General features: G+C 45.0%; 1 protein-coding gene across 1 annotated transcript in view; it reads left to right on the top strand.

Annotated features, from left to right (window-relative positions):
* Positions 1–4,437: 4,437 nt before the first annotated feature.
* Positions 4,438–26,360, top strand: part of FECH (ferrochelatase) — a 60,916-nt gene continuing 38,993 nt past the window's right edge. The window contains exons 1-6 of the mRNA XM_082243209.1: positions 4,438–4,572; positions 11,042–11,156; positions 14,229–14,348; positions 15,938–16,086; positions 23,658–23,792; positions 26,186–26,292. Of these exons, the coding sequence (XP_082099335.1) occupies positions 4,509–4,572; positions 11,042–11,156; positions 14,229–14,348; positions 15,938–16,086; positions 23,658–23,792; positions 26,186–26,292 (690 nt within the window). The 5' untranslated portion in view covers positions 4,438–4,508. The remainder of the gene's footprint in view (positions 4,573–11,041; positions 11,157–14,228; positions 14,349–15,937; positions 16,087–23,657; positions 23,793–26,185; positions 26,293–26,360) is intronic.

Here is a 26,360-nt window from a genome sequence, read left to right as displayed (position 1 = left end):
TATTCCAGTGGAAGAATGGTAGTCACATGAAACAGGTTACAAGTCAGATGGATATGCAAATAGGATTGTGAATAGGTGAAACTGTAAATAAACAGATAAACATACAATTAGTGTACAAACATAAACAATATATGCACTGAGTATATAACTGACAGTTCATAGGCATACCAGCGATGCTTCGAAGGGGGGTTCAGGAATCTCCCACAACAACCTCAGATGCTGACTGCTCCTTCCTGAGGTAAATCTAAAATGGAGATTCTCTCAGAGAGGGGTGGAACTAATACTCAGTAATAGAGAACAGGAAATACCATAAAGTGCTGTATAACAGTCTATGTCACAGTGGCAACTTGTGGACAATATTGGTATTGCAAGTTCCACTAACATTAATTACTTCCAAGCTGAAGGCATGACAGTTACTGTTCATCTCTATCATCACAGGAGTGAGCTTTTTCTCTGATTCATTGCCCCTCACATGCTCTCTCTCTCTCCCTGATGCAGTAGCTCTGAGCTCGGTGGTTGAGAGCTTGCTCCTGTGATAGTGATGGTGATCAGTAACAGTTGGGTGTCTCTTAGTAACGTCCTAGATGTTTTACTGTCAGGCTTCATATGGTACGTAAATAATCTACACCTCTAACAAGGACATTATTCAATTTTGGGCATAGCTGTTTTAATCTACTGAATCTCATATTTGTATAGCTAGTTTTTTGGTATAGGTGAACTTACCCTTTAAGCCACAAAGTACAGATTTTTACATATTGCCCCCCTCCCCCCAACGCATTCTCTTAGTCTGCAAAGCATAGCACCAGCGGTAACAACTACCCCCCCCCCCCAACTCCCAATGCTTTTATTGGGCAATTGTGCCTACTGGGGCTGCCCTGTGCAATGCAAGTGGGTGCGGAGCAGTGGTGCAGTATTTATGGGGTTGAAACAGGTGGTGAGGAGGTGGTAAATTGTCTGCTCACCAACTGTCAAACGTGTTCAGATCACTTTTCAGAGCCATGTGGCAATTACGCGACACGTCTAAACTCAGTTCTTTGTTTATTACAAGGTGTGTAGTGATTTATCCCTGTGATGTTATCTCACTTTCTGATTTCCCTGTGGCACTGGTGACGAAGTCCCTGCCTCAAGGCTGCCCCCTGGGAAGGGTACATCACCAGTGCCTCCAGGGAGGTCTTGTTCCCAACCAGTGGCGGCTGGTGCTCCATGGGCTGGGGGGGGGGGGGGGCGGCAGACGGGCCACACCATACCCCCCCTGGACCACACCAGGCCGTGCACCATACCCCCTGTTCCCCTAGGACCACAGGGGACAGGAGAGAGGACAGGACCCCCCCGGCTTACTCACTCTGCCTGGATATCTGCAGCAGCAGGGAGCGGCGGCTTTGGCTTCTTCCTCCTGTCTTCTGCGTCTCCTCCCTCCTCCACAATGCCCAATGACATGGTTTTTCCTTTCGGCTAATCGGGAAACGAGTCTCAAGACCGGCTTCCTGATTGGCCAGGAGGAGGATCCGTGTGATAATAGAGAATTTTCATTCCCTATTGTCACACAACTGGGTGGGCTCGGGGCGCAGTCTGTGCACCCCGAGCCCACCTTTTTTTTTAGCCTATTAGAGCCTCTGGCTCTAATCACATGGGTAAACAAAAAAGAAAAAGCCCCCTAGAAGTCCATGCGTCTGGCGCCCTGCATGTAGGGGGCCGGACGCATGGATAGAGGAGGCGGCGCCCCTGCCCCCCCCCCCCCCCCCCCAATGCACCAGCCGCCACTGTTGCCAACATGAGAGGTTTTGTGAGATCTCAGGGGCAATCCAGTTTTTTTTTTTATCTGTTGCCATGGTTTCAGCAACAAGTCAACTGGGGTAATGACACTCATTTTGCTAAAACTATGGCAAGGTATAACTCCAGATCTTGTACAGCGCATACGTGAGATCTGGTGTAGACGTCTTTGGTGGGTTCATAGGCGTGCGCACAGGGTGTGCCGGGTGTGCCTGGGCACACCCTAATCACCTAGGGCACATTAGCATTATCACTCTGTTTGCCAGTGAGGAGATGGGAAAGATCTCCCTCGGACCTGCTCTGCCATAAGAGAAGTGCCTACGCACTTCTATTTTACTTTGCCAGCAGGGAGAGTAATGTACCGGGGCCATATACATGTAGGCAAACACATGCATGTGTATTTAAACTTTGGGGTGCACACCCTAATGCAATAGGCTGCGCACACCTATGGGTGGGTTGGCACAGGGAGCAAGATGAATCTGGCCTCTGATAAAGATGTAACGAAAAAAAAATGGTGGCATGGATTGCAGGGATGACAGAGCAAAGGGGAGCGCAAGTAATTTCTCAAGTACTAGTCACTTCCGAATGATCGGTCCTGGGCGCAAACAGTCTGAATCCAGGACCCATCACTGCCAGGTGGTTACAAGTAAGGGGTGGAAATAGCTGTAGGAGTTCTCAGCCTCCCATTGTTACCAATAGGACTTCTACCTGCAGCTGATCATCTGGAACCCCCCCCCTCCCCCTCGCAAGCGTGAATGGAGGATAATACAGCAGAGACCCCTGTGCATTGTGCTGCGCATGTGCAGAAACGTCTTGGGGTCCTGCCAGTAATACGGCGGAGATGCCATGGCGTGCTTGCACATGCGCAAGATCTCCCGCACTGCTTTCTTCAATCACTACGTCTCTTATCAGTGTGTGAGATCCTGTGCCATGGCGTTCCCGCAGTATTAATAGCTGAGCCTCAAGGTGCTTGTGCGCATGCGCATGACAATCCGGTGTAACGTTAGAAAACCATACCTCGTGAAAATTCCATACCCTCGTCACGTCCGGTGCACATACGTCATGGAACAGCTGAGCAGGTTATCATTGCGCATGCTCAGAGCTCCGGAGGGTAGGGAGTTTTCACGGTAGTGTGTTGTAACGTTACACCGCATCGGCTGTTGCCGTGGTTACATTTAAACATCTCGGCTGCAACATGAAATGATCTCCGCTCCTACCCCTGCGCAATGATAACCTGCTCGGCTGTTCCATGACGTATGTGCACCGGAAGTGACGAGGGTAGGGAATTTTCACGGTAGTGTGTTGTAACGTTACACCGCATCAGCTGTTGCCGCGGTTACATTAAAACATCTCGGCTGCAACATGAAATGATCTCCGCTCCTACCCCTGCGCAATGATAACCTGCTCAGCTGTTCCATGACGTATGTGCACCGGAAGTGACGAGGGTAGGGAATTTTCACGGTAGTGTGTTGTAACGTTACACCGCATCGGCTGTTGCCGTGGTTACATTAAAACATCTCGGCTGCAACATGAAATGATCTCCGCTCCTACCCCTGTCACTTCCCTGATCTCGGCTACTAAATGTGAAAGTGGCGGCGGGTCTATGAAAATATAAATAATCATGGAGATCTCGGCTCTGCTATTTATATTTTCATAGACCCGCCGCCGCTTTAAAATTTAGTAGCCGAGATCAGGGAAGTGACAGGGGTAGGAGCGGAGATCATTTCATGTTGGAGCCGAGATGTTTTAATGTAACCGCGGCAACAGCTGATGCGGTGTAACGTTACAACACACTACCGTGAAAATTCCCTACCCTCCGGAGCTCTGAGCATGCGCAATGATAACCTATCAGCTGTTCCATGACGTAGGTGCACCGGAAGTGACGAGGGTAGGGAATTCTCACAGGTAAGGTTTTTTCACGGAACACCGGCACATGTGCAGTCCCATAGTCCTGGCAGAGATCTGCGCTGTCTATGTGTGCACACCACATCTCAATTCAACATGGCAGCATGTCTTATTTTATACAGGGACATGTCTTAGGAACTTTAATTTGTGATAGGTGGCGGGGAGTTTCCCTTTTTAATCAGAGTTGAACGCTTGTTTGGAGGGAAGGAGGAGATCCCCTTTAGGAGAAGAAAGCAGAGGTCAGCTGTGGATCTCCAGGGGGCCTATGAGATTCCTCGACCGCGTCACTTCCGGTTCAGCCGCGTCATGAAGCAGCTGGTGCGAGTCACTAGTGCGCATGTGCAGAAGACATTGTCAAAGGGTCGAGGAAAATTGTAATAGAGCTGACCGAGAGGAGGCGGGGCGGAGGCGGGACGTCCTTACAGGGGGCGGGTGAGAGAACTGAGAGGAGGCGGGACGGAGTTAGAGGAAAATGTTAGAACAGGCACACAGAACACAAGGCTTACAATGGAATATGGAAAAGATCAGAAGGAATACATGAGAGAAGATGGCTGTGACGTCATACGATCCTTGTCCTATGAAGGGTGCTGTGAGGTCAGCTCCCTACACACCATAACACCCCATTCATACACACATTGTCACTCATAGCTCCGCCCCTACTCTGACCACGTGCAGGAACTACCCCCGGGAACGCCTCCCCATTGGACGGAGATGACAAATGACGTCGGTGAAGGGGGCCGGGCTAGGTGTAAGGTGGGCGTTGCCCCGGCCTCCTATGGACTGACATGTGAGGGGAGCTTGTGTAACCCGCAGTCTGTCCTGACACTGAGGGAATGCTGAGAGCCCGGAACATGGCGACCGCCTACAGAGCCCTTCACCGCCTGCTACTACCTCACTGTGAGTGCAATGTACTGACCGGGGTCACCATGACACCCCCCCCGCGTGTGTACACTGAGCTCCCCCCCCCTGTGTGTACACTGAGCTCCCCCCCCCCCTGTGTGTACACTGAGCTCCCCCCCCCTGTGTGTACACTGAGCCCCCCCCCCTGTGTGTACACTGAGCCCCCCCCTGTGTGTACACTGAGCTCCCCCCCCCTGTGTGTGCACTGAGCTCCCCCCCCTGTGTGTACACTGAGCTCCCCCCCCCTGTGTGTACACTGAGCTCCCCCCCTGTGTGTACACTGAGCTCCCCCCCCCCCTGTGTGTACACTGAGCTCCCCCCCCCTGTGTGTACACTGAGCTCCCCCCCCCTGTGTGTACACTGAGCTCCCCCCCCCTGTGTGCACTGAGCTCCCCCCCCCTGTGTGTACACTGAGCTCCCCCCCCCTGTGTGCACTGAGCTCCCCCCCCTGTGTGTACACTGAGCTCCCCCCCCTGTGTGCACTGAGCTCCCCCCCCCCGTGTGTACACTGAGCTCCCCCCCCCCCCGTGTGTACACTGAGCTCCCCCCCCCCGTGTGTACACTGAGCTCCCCCCCCCCCCGTGTGTACACTGAGCTCCCCCCCCCCCCGTGTGTACACTGAGCTCCCCCCCCCCCCGTGTGTACACTGAGCTCCCCCCCCCCCCCGTGTGTACACTGAGCTCTCCCCCCCCCCCCCCCCGTGTGTACACTGAGCTCCCCCCCCCCCGTGTGTACACTGAGCTCCCCCCCCCCCGTGTGTACACTGAGCTCCCCCCCCCGTGTGTACACTGAGCTCCCCCCCCCCCCCCCGTGTGTACACTGAGCTCCCCCCCCCCCCCGTGTGTACACTGAGCTCCCCCCCCCCGTGTGTACACTGAGCTCCCTCCCCCCCCCGTGTGTACACTGAGCTCCCTCCCCCCCCCGTGTGTACACTGAGCTCCCTCCCCCCCCCGTGTGTACACTGAGCTCCCTCCCCCCCCCGTGTGTACACTGAGCTCCCTCCCCCCCCCGTGTGTACACTGAGCTCCCCCCCTGTGTGTACACTGAGCTCCCCCCCCCCCCTGTGTGTGTACTGAGCTCCTCCCCCCCGTGTGTACTGAGCTCCTCCCCCCCCCCCCCCCGTGTGCACTGAGCTCCCCCCCCCGTGTGCACTGAGCTCCCCCCCCCGTGTGTACTGAGCTCCTCCCCCTGTGTGTACATTGGTTGGTATCTTACATTCTACACTGTGTACACCATTATTAGGCAGGTCAGTATTTTGACCAAATCACCATTTTTATGCATATTGTCCAACTCCAAACTGTATAAAGTTAAATGGGTATTGGATTTAGGCATATCAAGGAGGGTGTGGCCTAAGGAGATCGACGCCCTATTCTATATCAAGGTGTGCCTAGTTTTTAGGCAGCTTCTTTTCCTCAGGCAAAATGGGCCACAAAGGAGATTTAACTGTCTCTGAAAAGTCATACATGGTAAAGTCTTTCAGAGGGATGCAGCTCTATTGATATTGGTAAGATATTGGGGTGCGATCACCGAACCATCAAACTTTTTGTTTCAAATAGTCAACATGGTCGCATGAAACGTGTTGAGAAAAAAATACGCAAATTAAGCGCCAAAGATTTGCGAAGAATCAAACGTGAAGCTGCCAGGAACCCAATCTCCTCCAGTGCTGTCATATTCCAGAACTGCAACCTACCTGGAGTGCCCAGAAGTACCGGGTGATCAGTGCTCAGAGACATGGCCAAGGTAAGGAGGGCTGAAACCGACCACCACTCAACCCGACCACCACTCAACAAGACACAGAAGTGGAAACGTCAAGACTGGGCCAAGAAATATCTGAAGACAGATTTTTCAAAGGTTTTATAGACTGGTGAGATGAGAGTGACTCTTGATGGATCAGATGGCTGGGCCTGTGGCTGGATCAGGAACGGCACAGAGGTCCACTTCCACTCAGATGCCCACAAGATGGAGGTGAGGTACTGGTATGGGCTGGTATTATTAAAGGTGAGCTAGTTGGACCTTTTTGGGTTGAAGATGGACTCGGAATCTACTGCCAGTTTTTAGAAGACACTTTCTTCAAGTAGTGGTACTGGAAAAAGTCTGCATCTTTCAAGAAGACCATGATATTTATGCAAGACACAGTGGTCCATCACATGCATCGAAGTTCTCCACTGCATGGCTAGCCAGTAAAAGCCTTAAAGCGGAGTTCCGGCCGCAAAATTGTCACAATAGGTTTTGTGCCATCCGCTTCCTTAGTGTCACCTAAAAAACAATATTCCAGATTTTTACTTGTTTCAGAAGAAAATATACTTCCCTTCCACTTCCTCCCTCTGCAGCCGCGGCCCCCGCCGTCCCTTCCTGTCCTGCAATGCGTCCTGGGAGCTCTTATTACTCATCACTGCCAGTAGGCAATTGGCAGTGACGTAAGCGGCCGGCCGCTCCTCTCATCGCGTTATTTGCAAACAGGAAATGACGCGATGATAGGTGTCCCTATGGAAACCCTTACTATGCCGATTGCATAGTACTGTGCATGCGCGAGATTTCACGCTGCATTCATCTGCCCCATCCAGCAGGAAGCAGGGCATACATTTTCATACTGTGGCTTCGGGTGACCACAACAAAGATGGCGGCGCTCAGCAAACGATTTTCTAAAGTATGATTTTATGATTGCAAATTACTTATTCAACTGTGTAAAACTGGATTAGCGGATGTATGAGTCCCCGTTCACACTAAGGCGACCTGTGAGGCGACCTGGTCGCCTCACAGGTCGCCGTAGGTCACCTTCCATAGGGAATCTGCGGACCCGTTCTAATAGGAGCGACACAAGTCGCTCCGACTTAGAAAAAGGGTCCGGAGCTTCTTTGGGGCAACCCGGAGGCGACCGCCATAGACTTCAATGTTATGAAGTCCGTGGCGGCCGCTCCAAGGTCGCGGCGCGCTGCTCGCATCATGACCTCGGAGGTCGCCCCCCCAAGTCGGATCGCGGCAATGTGAACGGGGCGGCTAGGGCGGTGGATCACTGTTTGGGAAGTATTTAAAAAAAAAAAAACGATTCTGTGGCTTTAAACATGAAAAAATGACATGGCCCCTTCCTCTCCTGACCTAAACCCTATTGAGAACCCATGGGCCCTTCTTAAAGCGGAGTTCCAGCCATTTACTCACCTGTCCAACGGTCCAGCGATGCGGCCGCCGGAAGCCTTGATCCTCTCCCTCGGCGCCGGCATCACTGCTGTGGGCACCCGGCTGTTACAGTTTGCGGCTTCACAGCCGGGTACCCACTGCGCATGCGCGAGTCGCGCTGCGCGCCGTGATTGGCCGGCAATCTTCTGGGACCTCTGACGTGTCCCAGAAGATTGCAGGGAGGGAGGGGGAGAGGAGAACTTCCGCTCAGGGCGCCGCGGCGCTCCGAGCGGAAGTGGGAGCGGGTACCTGTCAAAACTAGGTACCCGCTCCCCCCCCCAAAAAATGACATGCCAAATGTGGCATGTCGGGGGGTCAGGACTCCCTAAAGCGGAAGTTCCACTTTTGGGTGGAACTCCGCTTTAAACAGGAGATTTACGGTGAAGGAGAACAGTTCACCTCTCTGAGCAATGTCTGGGAGGCTGTGATTGCTGCTGCACAAAAAGTTGATCGTCAGCAGATCAAGAAACTGACACTCCATGAATGAAAGGCTTATGACTGGTATTAAAAAGAATACATTTTCAATTTTGAGGTTTATTAACATTTTGGATTGACAGAGAGCCCTGTAGTTGTTCAATAATGAAATAATCCTCAAAAATACAACTTGCCTAATTGTGCGCACAATGCACACTGTATCCTGAGTGCAATACATAACACAATTCTGGGCTGTGGCTGCGATTCTGGGCCTCCGGCGCTATCTGCTGTGGCTGCTATTCTGGGCCTCCGGCGCTGTCTGCTGTGGCTGCGATTCTGGGCCTCCGGCGCTGTCTGCTGTGGCTGCGATTCTGGGCCTCCGGCGCTGTCTGCTGTCACTGTCAGTGTACTTACCCTGCACACCCTCTTGCAGCCATGATTTAAAAAAAAAAAAAAAAGTGAGGGCCCTGACTGGGGTCTAATGAAGTGTGTTGTGTGTACATACATGTGCTAATAGAGAACATGGTAAAAGGAAGAGACCAGAGGGATGAGCTCATCAGGCTGCTGCTGCTCCTTCACACTGCAGTCACAGGCTGAGGGTGGGGAGGTGACCAGACTGTGGAGGCTTAACTAACGGAGCTGTGTAATTCTCAGGACTGATGGACAGAAATACAAATCCTTTGGCAGGTAAAGCAGTTCCCCGTATTTTGTTTATCTGCTTGGTGCAGTTCTATTGTAATTAGCAGGGAGTGTGTTGCGTGGTATTGTCTGTTTGTTGTGCCCATGCACACCAATAGTATGACATGTGAGATGGCAGTAGTCCTATGCATGGGGGGGGGGGGGGGTGTCAATACTATTTAGCTTTGTTACAGCTCAGTGACCTTCATCTGTAGAGAGGTGTGTTTGGTTCTCAGAGTGGATTTCACAGTCTTGGCAGCCGATGCCGGAATCATTGCTTGCTATAGATTCTCCCTGTTATGTCATCCTCGGGCTCCTTGTATAACACTATTTGGGGTTTATTTATAAAGCTTTAACCTTTTACTTTCTTTGAAAAAACCTTAAATTCTTTGTAAGAGATGTCAATACAAAGCATAGTGATACAAAAAACAAATCTATAGAAGGATCATTATAATAATAGATCATTCTAATGATAGATCATTCTAATAATAGAAAATGTAACTGAAACAGGAAATAACTTCCTGCAGCCATGGAAAGCAGCCGGGAACAATGCATAAAAGTAGGGATCAGGTCTGTGGGCAGCGGGTAGGACAATACACAGGAACTACAGTGGAGGGGAAATGTGACTTTCACCTAACATTTACTGGCGGTGAATCAATTACTGTCATTTAGAACACATTCACATGGAAGATACCCCAGCAGTGAATGTTTGTAGACCTGAATGAAGTCTCTGTGTGAAACTTCAAATAAAAAAAAAAGAATAAAAAAATAGATGTGTTGTACAGAAATGCACATTGCACCGCCGCCGCCAGACCTCACACTGACAGCTGCCCGTATAATAGCACAGGGCACCGGCTATCCTGATATACTTACTGTAGGGTTCAGCTGATCCTACCAGTGTTTTCTATGTCAAAATTTAGTTTTAGTTATAGTCTTTTGCCTAAATTGCTATTTTAGTCATCTGATGTTTTAGCTGTATTTTAGTCATCTGATGTTTTAGTTGTATTTTAGTCATCTGTTGTTTTAGCTGTATTTTAGTCATCTGATGTCTTAGCTGTATTTTAGGCATCTGATGTTTTAGTTGTATTTTAGTCATCTGATGTTTTAGCTGTATTTTAGTCATCTGATGTTTTAGTTGTATTTTAATCATCTGATGTTTTAGTTGTATTTTAGTCATCTGATGTCTTAGCTGTATTTTAGTCATCTGAATTGTTTTAGCTGTATTTTAGTCATCTGAATTGTTTTAGCTGTATTTTAGTCATCTGATGTTTTAGCTGTATTTTAGTCATCTGAATTGTTTTAGCTGTATTTTAGTCATCTGAATTGTTTTAGCTGTATTTTAGTCATCTGAATTGTTTTAGCTGTATTTTAGTCATCTGAATTGTTTTAGCTGTATTTTAGTCATCTGAATTGTTTTAGCTGTATTTTAGTCATCTGATGTTTTAGTTGTATTTTAGTCATCTGAATTGTTTTAGCTGTATTTTAGTCATCTGAATTGTTTTCGCTGTATTTTAGTTATCTGATGTCTTAGCTGTATTTTAGTCATCTGAATTGTTTTAGCTGTATTTTAGTCATCTGATGTCTTAGCTGTATTTTAGTCAACTGATGTTTTAGCTGTATTTTAGTCATCTGAGGTTTTAGCTGTATTTTAGTCATCTGAGGTTTTAGCTGTATTTTAGTCATCTGAGGTTTTAGTTCTATTTTAGTCATCTGAATTGTTTTAGTTGAATTTTAGTCATGCTCCCAGTGCATGTGCAGAAGAACCCTCATATAATTTTTATGGAAAGGCCGTCCATTATTAGTCAATTCAGATTAAAGCGTAACATGTTGGACATTGCCCCCTTTTTTCCAAATTTCGTATCCGCAGCACACATTCCCAGGCAGTCCAATCATTTCAATGGGCTGCCCTATGCGCAAGAAACATGCAAAAAAGGTGCCCGCGCCATTTGAAAAATGTCACCGCACCACAATGCATGGCAATGCACATTTTCAATATGCGTGGGGGTTGGCGGTAAGCATTAGTGGCACCGCTGCACGTCTGCAAAGGAGCAGCACATGTATGTGCCTTGCAGGAAAGCACGCCATTGTGCGCATATTCCCCACAACGCACTGGTGCCAACAAAGTCTTGATCGCATCTACTGTGTTGCTAAAAAAAACAAAACCTAAAAGTTAAATTTTTTTTCTTTTCTTTTTGGACAGATATGAAGGCAGAGGGTGCAGCTCCTGTGGTGACTCCTCGATGGAGCTCAACGGCGGCAGCTGCTGCAACATCTCAGAGACATGAAGCAAAGACGCGTGTTCAGCCTGATAAGAGGTACTTCCCCTTCTGTGAGCCCGGGGTGGGGAGCCTGGAGACAGCAGGTTTTAGGTCTTTTCATAGCAGGGGCATTGTAAGGCTCATCTGTTCATATGATGTATGACAATTGTGTGTTCTGCTATTTGATTATATGGCACATTGTACTGTTCTGCACTGTGTGCTGCCAGATCCCCCCCCTCCCTGTGACAGCGGATCTAGCTTCTTTTCCCTGCACACGCTGTTACTTTTTCAAAATAGCAGAGCTGTGCAGGGCTCAGCCCACGTATACAGCACCTCTGCCCAATCATAGAGGGCTTTGTATTATAGGAACCCATTCACAAAATACAAAGCCTTCTGTGAATAGGCAAAGCCTTCTGTGAATAGGCAGTGTAGGAATGCTGCAGACAGGGCTTCTGCTGTGTGAGAATGTATTATCTCTGCTGTCAGAGTATAGTGATAGCTGTGCTCTCTGTAAAACTGTCAGTCATAAATAAGAGAGAAGTCCATAGATGACATGCACCTCGTTGTACTTCTAGTAAACCAGCTGATATTAGAAGGTGGCTGTATTCCTGGACTTCAGCTTTAACCACTTTAGGACCGGAGGATTTTCCTGCTTTACGTTCAGGCCATTTTTTGCAACTTGGCACTGTGTGACTTTAACTGACAATTGCGCGGTCATGCAATGCCGTACCCAAACGAAATTTACGTCCTTTTTTTCCCACAAACAGAGCTTTCTTTTGGTGGTATTTGATCACCTCTGCGCTTTTTATTTTTTGCGATATTAATAAAAAGAGCGACAATTTTGAAAAAAATAACAATATTTTTCTACTTTGACAGTTAAAAAATATCCAATATATTCAATTTTTGTCATATATTTAGGCCAAAATGTATTTAGCTACATGTCTTTGACAAAAAAATTCTCAATGAGCGTATTTTTAACCGCTTTAAGACCGGAAGATTTTACCCCATTCCTGACCAGGCTATATTTTGCGATTCGGCGCTGCATTATTTTAACGGACAATTGCGCGGTCTTGCGACACTGTACCAAAATTAAATTTATGATCTTTTTTCCCCACAAATAGAGCTTTCTTTTGGTGGTATTTGATCACCTGTGCGTTTTTTACTTTTTGCACTATAAACAAAAAAATAGTAACAATTTTGAAAAAATTAATATTTTTCACATTTTTTTTTTTATATGAAATCCCCCCCCCCCCCCCAAAATGTAAAAATCAACATTTTTAACATTTTAGGCCAATTTGTTTTCTGCTACATATGTTTGGTAAAAAAAAAAATTGCAATAAGCGTATTTTCATTGGTTTGCGCAAAATTTATCGCAGCTACTAACTACGGGAAAGATTTTTGTCATTTTTATTGTTGGTTTTTTTTTTTTTTTTTTTTAACGAATAATGGCAGCGATCTGCGATTCTTCTTGTTTTTTTTTTTTTTTTTGCGACATTGCGGCGGACAGATAGGACCCTTGACTGACATTTTTGACACTTTTGGGGGTACCAGTGACATTCCTACAGTAATCAGTGCTATAAATATGCACAGTTACTGTAATAATGACACTGGCAGGGAAGGGGTTAATGTTGTTGGTGATCAAGGGGTTAAATGTATGCCTGGTGCTTACTGACATGTGTGGGGGGAGGGGATTGTGTGACACAGACACAGATCGCAGGTTCAGCTATGCTGAATCCGGTAATCTGACCCTGCTTGTCACATAGGAGATCCGCCCGCTTTGTTTACACAAGTGGGTGGATTTCCTCACTCGATCCCCGACGATCAGGGAAGAGCGGCGGTGATCACTGCCTCTCCTCCCCTGGCCCGACTCCCGCTGTGTCTGAATACAGCGGTAGCGAGCCTACAAGGGGAGGACCCCAGCTATGTAGGTCTACGTTGCTGGATGGAATCGAGCCACTTTGCCGCAGTACGCTCCATGTGAGCGGTCGGCAAGTGGTTAAGGTGTTAGTAAACCCACAACAGTAAATTAAGCCTGTCAATACAGTAAAGCATGCGTGTTATAAAATGGAACTGTTTTGATGGGCTGTTTGATTCCGTCTACTCTGATCCTCCCCTTCTTCCTCATTCCTCAATCCATCTCCTGATAGAACAGAGGCTAGGGGACAAGCTGCACATGCTCAGTTTGGTGTGTATAGCTAGAGGGTTTTTTTCCCCCTTGGGAGGGTGCATGTGATCAGCACTGTCCAGAAAGCAGGGTCAGGGGACCTGCAGCCTCATAGGACAGTCAGAAGAGAATGAAAACTCCTATAAGCTTTACCCATGCACTGATAGAAGTCACAAGACTTCTATATACTGCTGATGAGAAAAGATATTTAGCAGTTTATATTTACTAAGATAATTGCATTTCCATGTTCTGTGTACTGTGGAAGACCAGATATGACTGCAGGCTTCTGGGTTTAGTTAGACTTTTTAAGTCTAGCGATAAATATCAATAAGTGTAGGAATCTTAGAACGAAGAAAATAAATTGTATATGTACAGTATGCTCACATCTGTAGGGTTTCTAGATGCCCATCCTAGGGTCAAGCAACCTGCTGGTGGAGAATATATAGCGGTCTCTGTGCAAAATGTGGTAAGAGGTCACTCTTTGCTCCTCAAGGTTTTCCACATGACCATAGACCATACATACATACATACATACATACATACATACATACATGTACAATCTCCTTTACATCTACCCTCAGCAATGTACTATAAGGGCTTATTAGGTTTGATATTCATTGAATGGATTGTTTAGATTTCTCCTCATATTGTATAGGCTTGGTAAATCTAAAGAAGATTGTACAGTCAGCCATGGATGGATCAAATTTCTATCGATCGACTTCGGTACAACCAGCCTGACGGGACCTGTTTGTCAATGCTCTAATTCTGAAATTGCTTGTTGCCTGGCTGTCATAGGGACCCCTGGTCTCAATACTTTGAGTCTTTGACCTGGACCTTGAAGGGTGGTCATAATGAACTATTGTATAGCTGAAAAACTCTGCTCCGTGGTGGGTAGAAGTGGCTCCTTTTATATGTGATGTGGTGATTGTTTGCTTTGTAATCCCTGCTGTGTTCTGACTCTCCAGGAAACCCAAAACTGGAATCCTTATGCTGAACATGGGCGGTCCTGAGACTGTGGATGATGTCCATGATTTCCTCCTCAGGTTGTTTTTAGACAAAGATCTCATGACGCTTCCAGTACAAAGGTACGTAATGCTATGAGTTGTTTACCTCTGCATGAAATCTGCCATCTGAGAAGATAATTCATTTTGTTTCTATTTATTATACCTAAGGCTCCTTTCACACCTGAGTTTCGCATTTTTTTTTATTGATGTGTGTGTATATAAGATATATAATATTTATATCTTTTTTTTCTCCTATTTATTTTTGCACGTTTTTGTTTGAGATTCAAGTGGAGTTCCACCCTAAATTTATACTTGCCTCCATCTTCTTGCTCCGGGTCACCTGAAAAACAAATGGATAATCGCAATTTTTTTTTTTTTTTTTTTTACTTCCCTCGTATAGAAGAAAATATACTTACCTTTCTTCCTCTTCCTCCCCTCGGCGGCCACGGCGATTCGTCACTTCCTGGCTTTGCAATGATTCCTGGGAGCTGAACGTCATCGCTCCCAGGAATCAATGCGCCTGCACCGGCCCCGACGTCAGTTCCTGGTGCGCGCGCGTCATTCCCTTCTAAACAGCTTCTGGGCATGCCCAGAAGCTGTGGAGGGATGATGCGCGCGCGCACCGGAAGTGACGGCGGGGCCGGTGCAGTGCATTGTGGGACCGAAGAAGACGGAAGAGGACGCAGAAGAGGATCGCACTGGCTTCAACCTGCCCACACCTGTGATGGCAGCGCTGGACAATACTTTTTCAAGGTAAGTATTTCTCCTAAAAGGTAAGTGCAACCCGGGACAGATCAGAGGCTATCCATTGTGGAATGTACTAGCCCTGACTGTCCCGGGGGTATTTTTATAAAAAAAAAAGTATTCCCAAGGTGGAACTCTGCTTTTATTAGCCAATGGAGAATAGCATCATCTGTGACATCACTTGTTGCTGTTCGGACATATCTGGAAAAAAAATGTGCATAATGCACAATGAAATGTGTATGGTGCATTTTTGAGAGCACCAATGCAATTCTTTGGGACTCAAAACATCCCAAAATGCTGCAAACTGTCTGATTTGAGCTCCAGCTCCAGAACTTTTAACAGGCATTTGAGTTTATTAACAAGATAGATATAGATATAGATATATATATATAGATAGATATATATATATATATATATATATATATATATATATATATATATATATATATATATATATATATATATATATATATATTGGTCTGAGTGTTTTGTAGTTTTGGGCTTCAAAACGCTCAGGTGTGAATGCAGCCTACTGGGGCAGCATAGCGGCTTAGTGGTTAGAACTTTTTCCTAGCAACACCTGGGGTTCTTGGTTCAAATCCTGGTTAGCCACTATCTGCCTGGAGTTTACATGTTCTCCCTGTGTTTGCATGGATTTCCTTTATGGTACTCTGGTTTCCCATCACACTACAAATATGTGCTGGTTGGAAAGTTAACTGCTGTCTAAATGATCCCTAGTATTGTATGTGACATAGGCACCCTAAACTGGGACTCATTTTTTCTGGTTGTCAGGTTGATTTTGTTAAGTTTGACATAGGAAAGACAAGAATTTATACATAAGATAAAATATTTGACTTTTCTTCTGTATAAAGAAGGGCAAAAAAAAAAAGAATATACTAAAGTGTTTACTGCCTTTTTTTCCCCAGTAAACTTGGGCCATTTATTGCCAAACGGCGGACACCAAAAATCCAAGAACAATACAAACAAATTGGAGGTGGCTCTCCTATTAAGCGGTGGACAGTCCAGCAAGGAGAAGGAATGGTGAAATTGCTGGATGAAATTTCCCCAGCTTCAGGTATGATCTATTTACATGTGCTTTGAAACTTTTTTTTTTTTTTGTGACTTAAATTTTAAAGCATGATGGGTCTGACGCCCATCCCTTTTATGTATGTCACCATCTTTCAGAGTATACGCACTTATTTCATCCTAGATAGTAGTGGTGTCATATATACATTTTTGATACTCATAAGGATATACCATGGCCTTAGAGACATTTCTACCATTATATACAGATATACTTGTACCAATACTGCATGTTTCTCCCCTATCCCTCACCATTTAGGGGCAATTTTCTAATCCAGCACTCGTTTAATGGCTGTATATATTCAGAAATATGCAGTAATACCTCAAAGCATATTCATGTGTTAGAATGGCCCAGTCAAAGTCCAGACCTAAATCCGATTGAGAATCTGTGGCAAGACTTGAAAATTGCTGTTCACAGACGCTCTCCATCCAATCTGACAGAGCTTGAGCTAGTTTGCAAAGAAGAATGGGCAAAAATGTCACTCTCTAGATGTGCAAAGCTGGTAGAGACATCCCCAAAAAGACTTGCAGCTGTAATTGCAGGGAAAGGGAGTTCTACAAAGTATTGACTCAGGGGGCTGAAAACAAATGTACGTCACACTTTGCAGATGTTTATTTGTAAAAAAAAAAAAAAAATAAACTATTCATCATTTTCCTTTCTCTTCACAATTATGTGCCACTTTGTGTTGGTCTATCACATAAAATCCCAATAAAATACATTTATGTTTTTGGTTGTAGCATGACAAAATGTGGAAAATTTCAAGGAATATGAATACTTTTTCCAAGGGTGTGTGTGTACTATTATGTGTGCGTGTGTGTGTGTGTGTGTGTGTGTGTGTGTATGATGTGTTTGTGTACTATATGTGTATGTATGATGTGTTTGTGTGTGTGTGTATGTACTATATGTATGTATGTATGTATGTATGATGTGTTTGTGTATGTATTATATGTGTGTGTGTGTATGTACTATATGTGTATGTATGATGTGTTTGTGTGTGTGTGTATGTACTATATGTATGTATGTATGTATGATGTGTTTGTGTATGTATTATATGTGTGTGTGTGTATGTACTATATGTGTATGTATGTGTGTGTGTGTGTGTGTGTGTGTGTGTGTGTATGTACTATGTGTGTATGTATGTACTGTGTGTGTGTGTGTGTGTGTATATATCTCCACAGTGGGACACAGGTGAGGGGGAGAAAAACCAGAAAGTTTTTTTAAACAATTTTATATATGTCCAAAATATATATAGGGAATAAATAGTAGTAGCATAGTGACCTCTCTGAATTGCAGAGGTGTATGATAAGGATAACTGGCTAAAATGATAAATCATTCATCAGTAAACACAGCAGATGCATACTGTAGGCATTTCACACACATTTATACTGTAATCTTTCATATTGTTAAACTGTATTGGAGGGCGAGAGAGGTGCTCAGTCCCCTTTATGGATGTGTGAAAGCTGTGCAGATCCAAACAAAATCCTAAGCTTTTCACTCTGATCAGGGGCTCAGAGGAAGTGGTTGGCATGGCGCTGCCCATCACACTAAGGGCTTCCAGTGGGAGAAAAAGTATCGAGGGAAAATCTTCTGAAATTAAAACGGTGGTTGCCCCTGTCCATACCACTTGATTGTTCAGTCAACTTTTGTTGAAGGAGCCGGGTGGACACTTGTTTGTCTGAACAGCAACTGTATCCAATCTGATTGGGTATTCTGACAGTCAGAAAACAAAAGCTGACAGCGGGAGATTCCTCCAATCCTCAGTTTTTAGCATGGATGGAGGAATGAGCTAGTGGTCTTGTATTCAGTCCACAGGCTAAACGAAAAAAAACATAACCATGTATGAGCAGCTGTAGTCGGCTTTCTGCCAGAGAATTATAGGTAACCTTGCTGTATGTCAGGGAATGGAGCATTGTGGTTTGTTGTAGGGGAGAGATTTGTGTGACAGTTTTTTTTTTTTTTTAAAGCTGAGCTTAGGACAAATATAAAAAGCACAAATGAATGCAGCTTTAGGCCCCTTTCACACTGTCCGTCTGTCGGACGGACTCCATTTATTTCAGCGGGGGGATCGATCCGCCGATTCCCCCACTGAGCAGGAGGATGACAGCTGTGTCTCCGCGTAGTGTGCGGAGACACAGCTGTCAGTTCCCCATGCATCTCTATGGGGGAACGGACCATCGGTCCGTTCCCATCCGATCGACGGATGGAAAATAGGGTTTCCATCCGTCCAGATTTGACAGATCGGATCTGATCGGATGTCAGCGGACATGTCTTCGCTGACATCCGATGCCCCATAGGGATGCATGGGGGGACCGTTCAGATCCGCCAAAAAAACGGACCCGTGGATCTGAAAGGGGCCTTACAGTCATTGATTTGAATGCAAGCAGTGTAGGTATCTGGTAAGCAGCACAAGGATCCAATCGGCCAAGAAACATGCTGATAGGTGGAGAAAGCAGAGTGACAGAGAGGTGAACTCATCACTGTAATGCTTTGCCTTTCACTGTCCATTCACAGGCTGGGGTGGGTCCAGAATGACCTGGGCTCAGATGAAGTGGGTGGAATGGTGCTGGCCATCACACTGATGGCATCCAGTAGAAGAAAAATACTGCAGGGTAAAATCTCTGAACTGAAGCTGGAAATTACATCAGAAGCCGGTATGAATATGTTCCTTTTTAGGTGTGCTATTGGTTTTTATTTTGTTATGAGCTGGAGTTCTGCTTTAAATTTTTTTGTGAAAGTTGACTCTGCATAGGTTTGTAGGACCCCTGGGTGCAAAGCGATCGTTATTTTTGTGAACGGATACCCGTCACTGGACTATTCATTTTGGTTAATTGCTGTACAATGCCACTTACTGTCCTTTTCATAGTGGAGACTGATGATGTGGATAAATGTTTTGTAACCTGATTGCGATGTGTCCTAAATAAAGAGATTGGGGGGGGGGAAGGGATCATTATTTGCCTTTATTAAAAACCGCTTCCAGACCGGGCCTTTTCTGGCACTTTACGTGTAACAAACACTTTTTATGAATTATAATGCAAAAAAAACCACAATATATTCCCCAATTTTTTGGTAAAATATAAAAGATGTTACACCGCTTAAATAGATACCAAACATGCCATGCTTTAAAATTGCACACGCCCATGCAACTGTGACAAACTACATAAATGTTTCCTATCTATAGGCGATAGTGCTTTTCCCGGCTCACCCGTGCGATTGGTGACCTGGAGAAGGAATCTGCCGGTGGTGGAAATTCACCATAGAGAATACCGAGAACCAGATGGTCCCCGGCAGTCTCTATGACCTTCGGAGGCCTGGGCGTGACGTTATGACTGCCGTGTACTCGGGTGGAAAGGCCAGGATCGTGGTGTTTTTTGTTTTTCTCTCAGTCTTTCCTGCCTAGAGGAGAGATGTGGGGTCTTGTAGACCCCACATCTTTCCATAAAGTGAACTTGTCGTGCCCTATTCCTATTACAAGGGATGTTTTACATTCTTTGTAATAGGAATAAAAGTGATCAAAAAAAAATTTTTTTAAAGGGAAAGGGTTAAAATAAAAAAAATAAAAAAAAAGTAAAGCGCCCCTGTCCTCACGTGATCGCACGCAGAAGCGAACGCATACGTACGTCGCAACCACATATGTAAACAGCGTTCAAACCACACATGCGAGGTATCGCAATGAACTAGCCCAAGACCTCCTCTGTAACTCTAAACTGGTAACCTGTAAAAAATTTTAAAGAGTCACCTTTGGAGAATTCGAAGTTTGGCGCCATTCCATGAGTGTGTGCGAAATTTTAAAGCGTGACCTGTTGGGTATCTATTTTAACATGTAGTAAAGGAGGGCCAGAATAGGCTTGGTATGGAAGTGGTTAAAATGGCGCTACTGACATTCAAGTAAACCTGAAGTGACATCGGGTCATCGCTTCCGGGTTACCATAGTGGAGAGCCGATCAAAGCTGATCCTGGCTTTGTTCGGCTGTCCGACCAGCTGGCGGAGATGCCGCCTAGTCGCTAGTTTTTCCCCATGGGACAGAAGAGCCTGAGGAAGCCACAGGAGTGGGGGGGGGGGGGTGGAAGAGTCGCCCCCCCTTCCTCTGCTTGCAAAAGCAATCAAGCGGCTAATTAGCAGCTAGGATTGTTTTTACAAGAGAGCCGACCGCCAGCTCTTAAAAACGGTACCGGAGTGATATGTAAATAAAAGGTGCAGCGCTTATTATGTGATCTCAAATGGAAAAAACAGTAAATGCAATCAATATCTAGGTAAAGGCTCGTACACACTTGACGAAAATCAGACGAAATATCCTCTGATTTTTCTCTCTCATCCTCAGCGGTCATAACCGTTTTTAGTTGACAGTGCATAATGTTCACAAATTCTCGTCCGATATTTTTATTTATTTATTTATTTTGGGACGTTTGTACCTAAACTTCCGGGTCGTCAGCAACTTCAGATCATGAGCGGTCTTTCGTATCCGATTTTTCGCGGACGCACTGCAAACACATTAAACCAAAATTGGCCGTCTGGGGACGGACAATAAAAAATTTTGGTATTTGTCCCTCCGTTTTTTTTCATTGAAATGTCGGCATCGGCTGCTGAAAGTTGTGTACACCCTAGCCGAATTTTAGTACGATTTTACATCGGGCGGCAATCTTCGGCAGATTTTCTACTAGTGTGTACCCCACTTAAGTGCTATAACAAATGATTGCTAAGTGGGAACTATAGCCATGAATCAGGCTATCATGAGACCATAGTCCGTATTGCTATGATCCAGTGGATAAAGTGTAAACCCGTAAAAAATAAATGCTGCACCCACCATCCTGGTATAGCCACCCGAAGTCCAGTGACGTCCGGATGTGGGCAGGCATCTTTTAGATAGATGGGTTCACTGGCTATACTGAGTCATTTTTATTTCTCTGTATATTAAACCAGTGAACCCGTTGGCATTGTATAGAAGGGACACCCATTACATGTAGAACTGTGCACTGAGATAGCAGAGGTTTAATGGAAATGTTTAAAGCTGTGGGAAGAGATACTGCAGAGCGGGCTGGATGGTATGTAGTCACAGGGAGGGACCCTCCATACATCTCCTGTGACGATAAGATAGCCATTCACCAAATCGCCCTTGCTAATTCCCTTTCATGTTTCTTTGCTGATTAGTGCATTCTATGCAGCACATGGTCTGCTCTTGACATTTGTGTAACTGGAATCCGTAAAAGTGATGTGTAGGCAATAATTTAAAATGACATTGGAGCAATATTAAACTCAAAAAGTAAACCTTTATTAAATTGCCGCTTACCAATTCTTAGATGTTATGGCTGCGTTTGTTTTCTTTTTCAGGCTTCATGCACAGCAGCCCACACTGGCAGCTCCTAAACTTTTGACATTTTTTTTGCCAAAGCTCCTAAACACCACTCAATAAAAGCCTATGTGTCGTCGTGCACGGGCCTATGTGTCGTCGTGCACGGGCCTATGTGTCGTCGTGCACGGGCCTATGTGTCGTCGTGCACGGGCCTATGTGTCGTCGTGCACGGGCCTATGTGTCGTCGTGCACGGGCCTATGTGTCGTCGTGCACGGGCCTATGTGTCGTCGTGCACGGGCCTATGTGTCGTCGTGCACGGGCCTATGTGTCGTCGTGCACGGGCCTATGTGTCGTCGTGCACGGGCCTATGTGTCGTCGTGCACGGGCCTATGGGTCGTCGTGCACGGGCCTATGGGTCGTCATGCACGGGCCTATGGGTCGTCGTGCACGGGCCTATGGGTCGTCGTACACGGGCCTATGGGTCGTCGTACACGGGCCTTTAGCAGAGTTTAGGTGAGCTTCGACCTCCCTCTCCTGGATGCGGAAGAATCCCGTTCAGGATAGGAATGTTTTGACCGCCGGCCGTGGGAAAACACTGCAATATCTGTCAGGGAATGGAGCATTGCGATTATAATATAGGGGAGAGGTTTGTGTGACAGATTTTTAAAGAAGAGATTGACACCGATATAAAAAGCACAAATTAATGCAGTTGTAAAGTCATCAATTTAAATGCAAGCAGTGTAGGTGTCTGGTATCAGTCTCTTGCAGTCTCTGTATAACAGGGCTGGAGTGTGAGAGAAAGAAGCCGCACAAGGAGCCAATTGGTTCATGCGCTGGCAAAAAGCATGCTGATAGGAGGAGAAGGCAGAGTGACCGAGAGATGAACGCATCACTGTGTTGCTTCGCCTTTCACTGTCCATTTACAGGCTGGGGTAGGTCCAGGATGACCTGGGCTCAGAGGAAGTGAGTGGAATGGTGCTGGCCATTAGACTGAGGGCATCCAGTAGAAATGTACTGCAGAGCAAAATCTTTGAATTGAGACTGAAAACTAAATCAGAAGCTAGTATGAATGTTCTCTTTTAGTGGGCTATTTTTTTAAATCTTACTATGAGCTGGATTTCTGCTATAAATTTTGTGGAAGTTGACTGTGCATAGAGCATATAACAGGGTATGTGGGTCTCCTGGGTGCAAAGAGTTTTAAAGTGGAACTTTAGTCAGAGAATTAAGTCCTGCTAGATGACTTCAGGGTGGCCCCTTTTTTGCAGGTAAAGCTATGGAAAACATTAAGAATAAGTGCCTATACTGTGTACACTATACACTGTCTCAACCTGCTCTGCACATGTCTAGTTCTCCATTTTTAGGCACTGTCTCTCAATTGCGCAGTTATACGACGCTGTACATAAATTGTCATTTTTTTCCCACAATTAAAGCTTTTTTTGGCAGTATTTGATCACCTCTGCGTTTTTTATTTATTTATTTATTTATTTTTGCACTATTAACAAAGACTGACAATGTTGCTGTAAAACAATCCAAAAGAAAAAATGTAAAAATTTTAAATTGAAAGTGCACTGTATAGAAGTGGTTAATTGTATTTATCATTTTATTTTTTTACAATGTCACTGACTATGACTCTGTCTATTCAGAAAAGGAAGGAGCTGGTAAATTACATATTTACCGACCCCCCCCCCCCTTCCTAGTTCTCTATTATGACACATCCCCTGCAGCAGCCGGCAGGAGAGGGAAGGGAGCACAGTGGAGGGGCGGGGCGGGGCGGGGGGGGGGGGGGTACTAGGGGAGCACACAGGGGCCCAGAGACAGCAGAACACAAGTGACCTGGATAGGAGGAGTGGTGGGGGCAGCATACAGAGGAACCCATCTCATCCATTTTCCTCCTGCAGCTACAGGAGGAAAAAGGACAGTGATTTCTCTACATGGGGCCTGGTAGCAATTGCAACCCCTGTAGTTACGCCCCTGTCAGGCACTGATGATGTAACTCCCGCACATGCACGCTGGGCTTACCTTATCTTGGTACCCAACTCTATTCCCAGCAGCAGATGCTAGGACTGTACTTTACTGCGCAGGCACCATAGCTGGTGAGCAGATTAAAAGAAAAAATATTAGCAGGTAATAAGTATTTTCTGGCAGAAATTCTCTTCTATCAAAAGAACCTACCTGCTGGCAAATTTTATTTTCAGGGTTTATTTCTGCTTTAAGTAAAGCTTTACATTCTTTTCGGTTTTCTCCTGTAACACATTTTGTCTATCATCTAACAGCACCTCATAAATATTACATTGGTTTCCGATACGTTAATCCGCTAACTGAAGCCGCAATAGAAGAAATGGAGAGCGATGGAGTAGAGAGGGCGATCGCCTTCACGCAGTATCCTCAGTACAGCTGTTCAACCACCGGTAAGTGTTCAGCGGCCCTTTGGCACAGCCAGAGTTTTGTCGCTTACACCTATTATGGTAGCACAACGCAATTTATAGGGTGGGGTGGGGGGGGGGGGGGATTACTGAAAAGGGTGCACACAGAATCTGGTGCAGCTGTGGATAGTAGCCAATCAACTTCCAGGTTTTATTGTCTAGGTATAAGCCCAGTTCACTCTGGTGCAACATGGTATCCGACTTTGTGAGAGCACTGCATGTCAAGTTCAATGTTTCCCTATGAGAGCCATCTTAACTGATCCAATACAAGTCGCTCCAACTTTAGAAAAGCTTTCTGCACTACTTTGGTCCGACTTTGATACGACTTCAATGGCACAGTGTGTAAAAAGTCACATTACGTCAGATCAAAGTCCGACTGAAGCTGCAGGGCAAAGTCTGATTGGAAAACGCAAGACTTTTATGTCAGAGCATTGTGAACCTGGGCTAACGGAACAAACTGAGGTTGGAAGCTGATTGGATGCACCAGATTCACTGTGCAGCAGTGTTAGTAAATCTCCTCCATTGTGTTTGTGAAATTCGTTCCGTTAACTGGAAGAATGCCCATAGAGGGTTCATTTCTTTTTTTTTTTATATATAATATATATATTTATATTTTTATTTCAGTAGAATATCTAAAGGACTGGATAATCAAATTTTTGGATCAACACATGTAGGCTCCCTTAACGTTTACACGTGTTTCTCTTTTGTGCATTTAACACATTATTTTGGAATTTAGTCTTGGTTCTGTAAGGAGTTCCAGAGCTTTACTGAATTCCAAACGTCACAACCAGTTTGTCAACTTAAAGCTGAAGTTTAATCTTCTTATATTTTCCCTTTCTTCCTTTTCAAGCAACCCCCCCTCCCCCCATGTACATGTTAATAGAATTTTTTCGATAACATTTGACTTTCTTCATTACAAACCTTCTATTAGACCCAGCAATGATGTCACTGGATCCATGTACTTCTCTATGCTATGCAGGCAGATGATGGCTGGTATAAGGGGTTATTAGCAGCGTGTGCTGTACATCGTTTCCTGAAAAATCACAGCACCTTGTCGCAGTATTTCTCTTAAGAGCTCTCAGCCTTAATGTAGGCAGTGGGCTGTGTTTTGGGAGGAGTTATGCAAATATCAAAATGCCTTAAAGTGATACTAAACACGCTGTTTCATTTACATTACCCCTTCTCTATATATATATATATATATATATATATATATATATATATATATATATATATATATATATATATATATATATATATATATATATATATATATATATAATGGCACTGTAAAAAAAAAAAAAAAAAAAAAAAAAAAAAAGTCAGCTCTTTCCCAGCCTGTCTGCAGGGAAACAGTGGCAGGAGTTGCTTCTAGTGCTTTGCTGCTGGTCACATGTTCAAAAAAAAAAGCCTTCAGAATTCAGAGGAAAATACAGAATATCAAAGAAATGTTTTAAATCCTCATACAAATTGGTATTTGAACCTAAATCTTTACTTTTGTGCAAAAACATGGTGTGAGCTATCTGTGGGGAGGTTCTACCAATCACAGCCTGTTTAGCGGCCTTCCACCCTGTGCCTGTTGTTTGTATGTGCTCAGAATTATAGAAAGGTGAAGCCTCCATTAATCAACATGTAATATCCTTTATCCATAATGCAGAGCTGTTTAATGGGCATAGAGGAGAATGGAGGGAGTGGGCTATCATTTACTACTGTGTATACACCCATGTGTGATTGTATAGTCATGTGGGCTGCACATATAAGAAAAAGGAGGAAAAATACAGCTAAGAAGGGAACTAAAACTGGAGCATGCTCAGTTAATGTGGCAATAGCTGGTCTACACAATCTCTCAGACTGCAGCGGGGACACAGACAAGGAGGGAGGGACATTGAACAGCAGGATCAACCAGGGTTAAAACTACTTTCTACTGGGATTTCCAGAGATCTCATTGTTCTACAAATTAGTGTAAAGGCTCATTCACACCACAGCACAAATAAAAACACATTGAAATTGCATGTGTGTTGACGTGTGCTTTTTTTTTTTTTTCTACATTAGTTGAAATGCATTGTTTTTTATTTTTTTCAAATGTTTGGTAGTGCAGTTTTTGTAGGGGGTTTTTTTTTTTTTTTTTTTTTTCAATTTTTTTTCTTTTTACGATTTCCTCTTACATCCCTTCCAAACACATTGATTGTGCTTTGTAACTCGTTTTAGTGTGCTATGGTGCAAAATAAAAATGCAGTAGTCACTGTAGTGATATTCCAATCTCCTTGGATTCAGCTGAAAATAACGGTTTAAAAAAGAAAAATCCTTATCCTGCAGTGTGACTTGAGCTATGTTTTTTATGTTTTTATTCCGTTTTTGACTGCATATTCCCCATGTAGGTAGCAGCTTGAATGCCATTTATCGGTACTATAATTCTAAGGGGGTTAAACCCTCAATGAAGTGGAGCGTAATCGACAGATGGCCAACACACCCTCTACTCATACAGGTACGCTGCAGCATCAAAGCTGATCTGACCTTCTAGCTTAAAGCTGAATCCCATGAAAAAAGATATTT

This window comes from Pelophylax lessonae (assembly GCF_965119305.1).
Source record: "Pelophylax lessonae genome assembly, chromosome: 1".
NCBI classification, from domain to species: domain Eukaryota; kingdom Metazoa; phylum Chordata; class Amphibia; order Anura; family Ranidae; genus Pelophylax; species Pelophylax lessonae.
The sequence above is the reverse complement of the archived record's forward strand: the minus strand, read 5'-3'. Positions and strand labels throughout refer to the sequence as shown.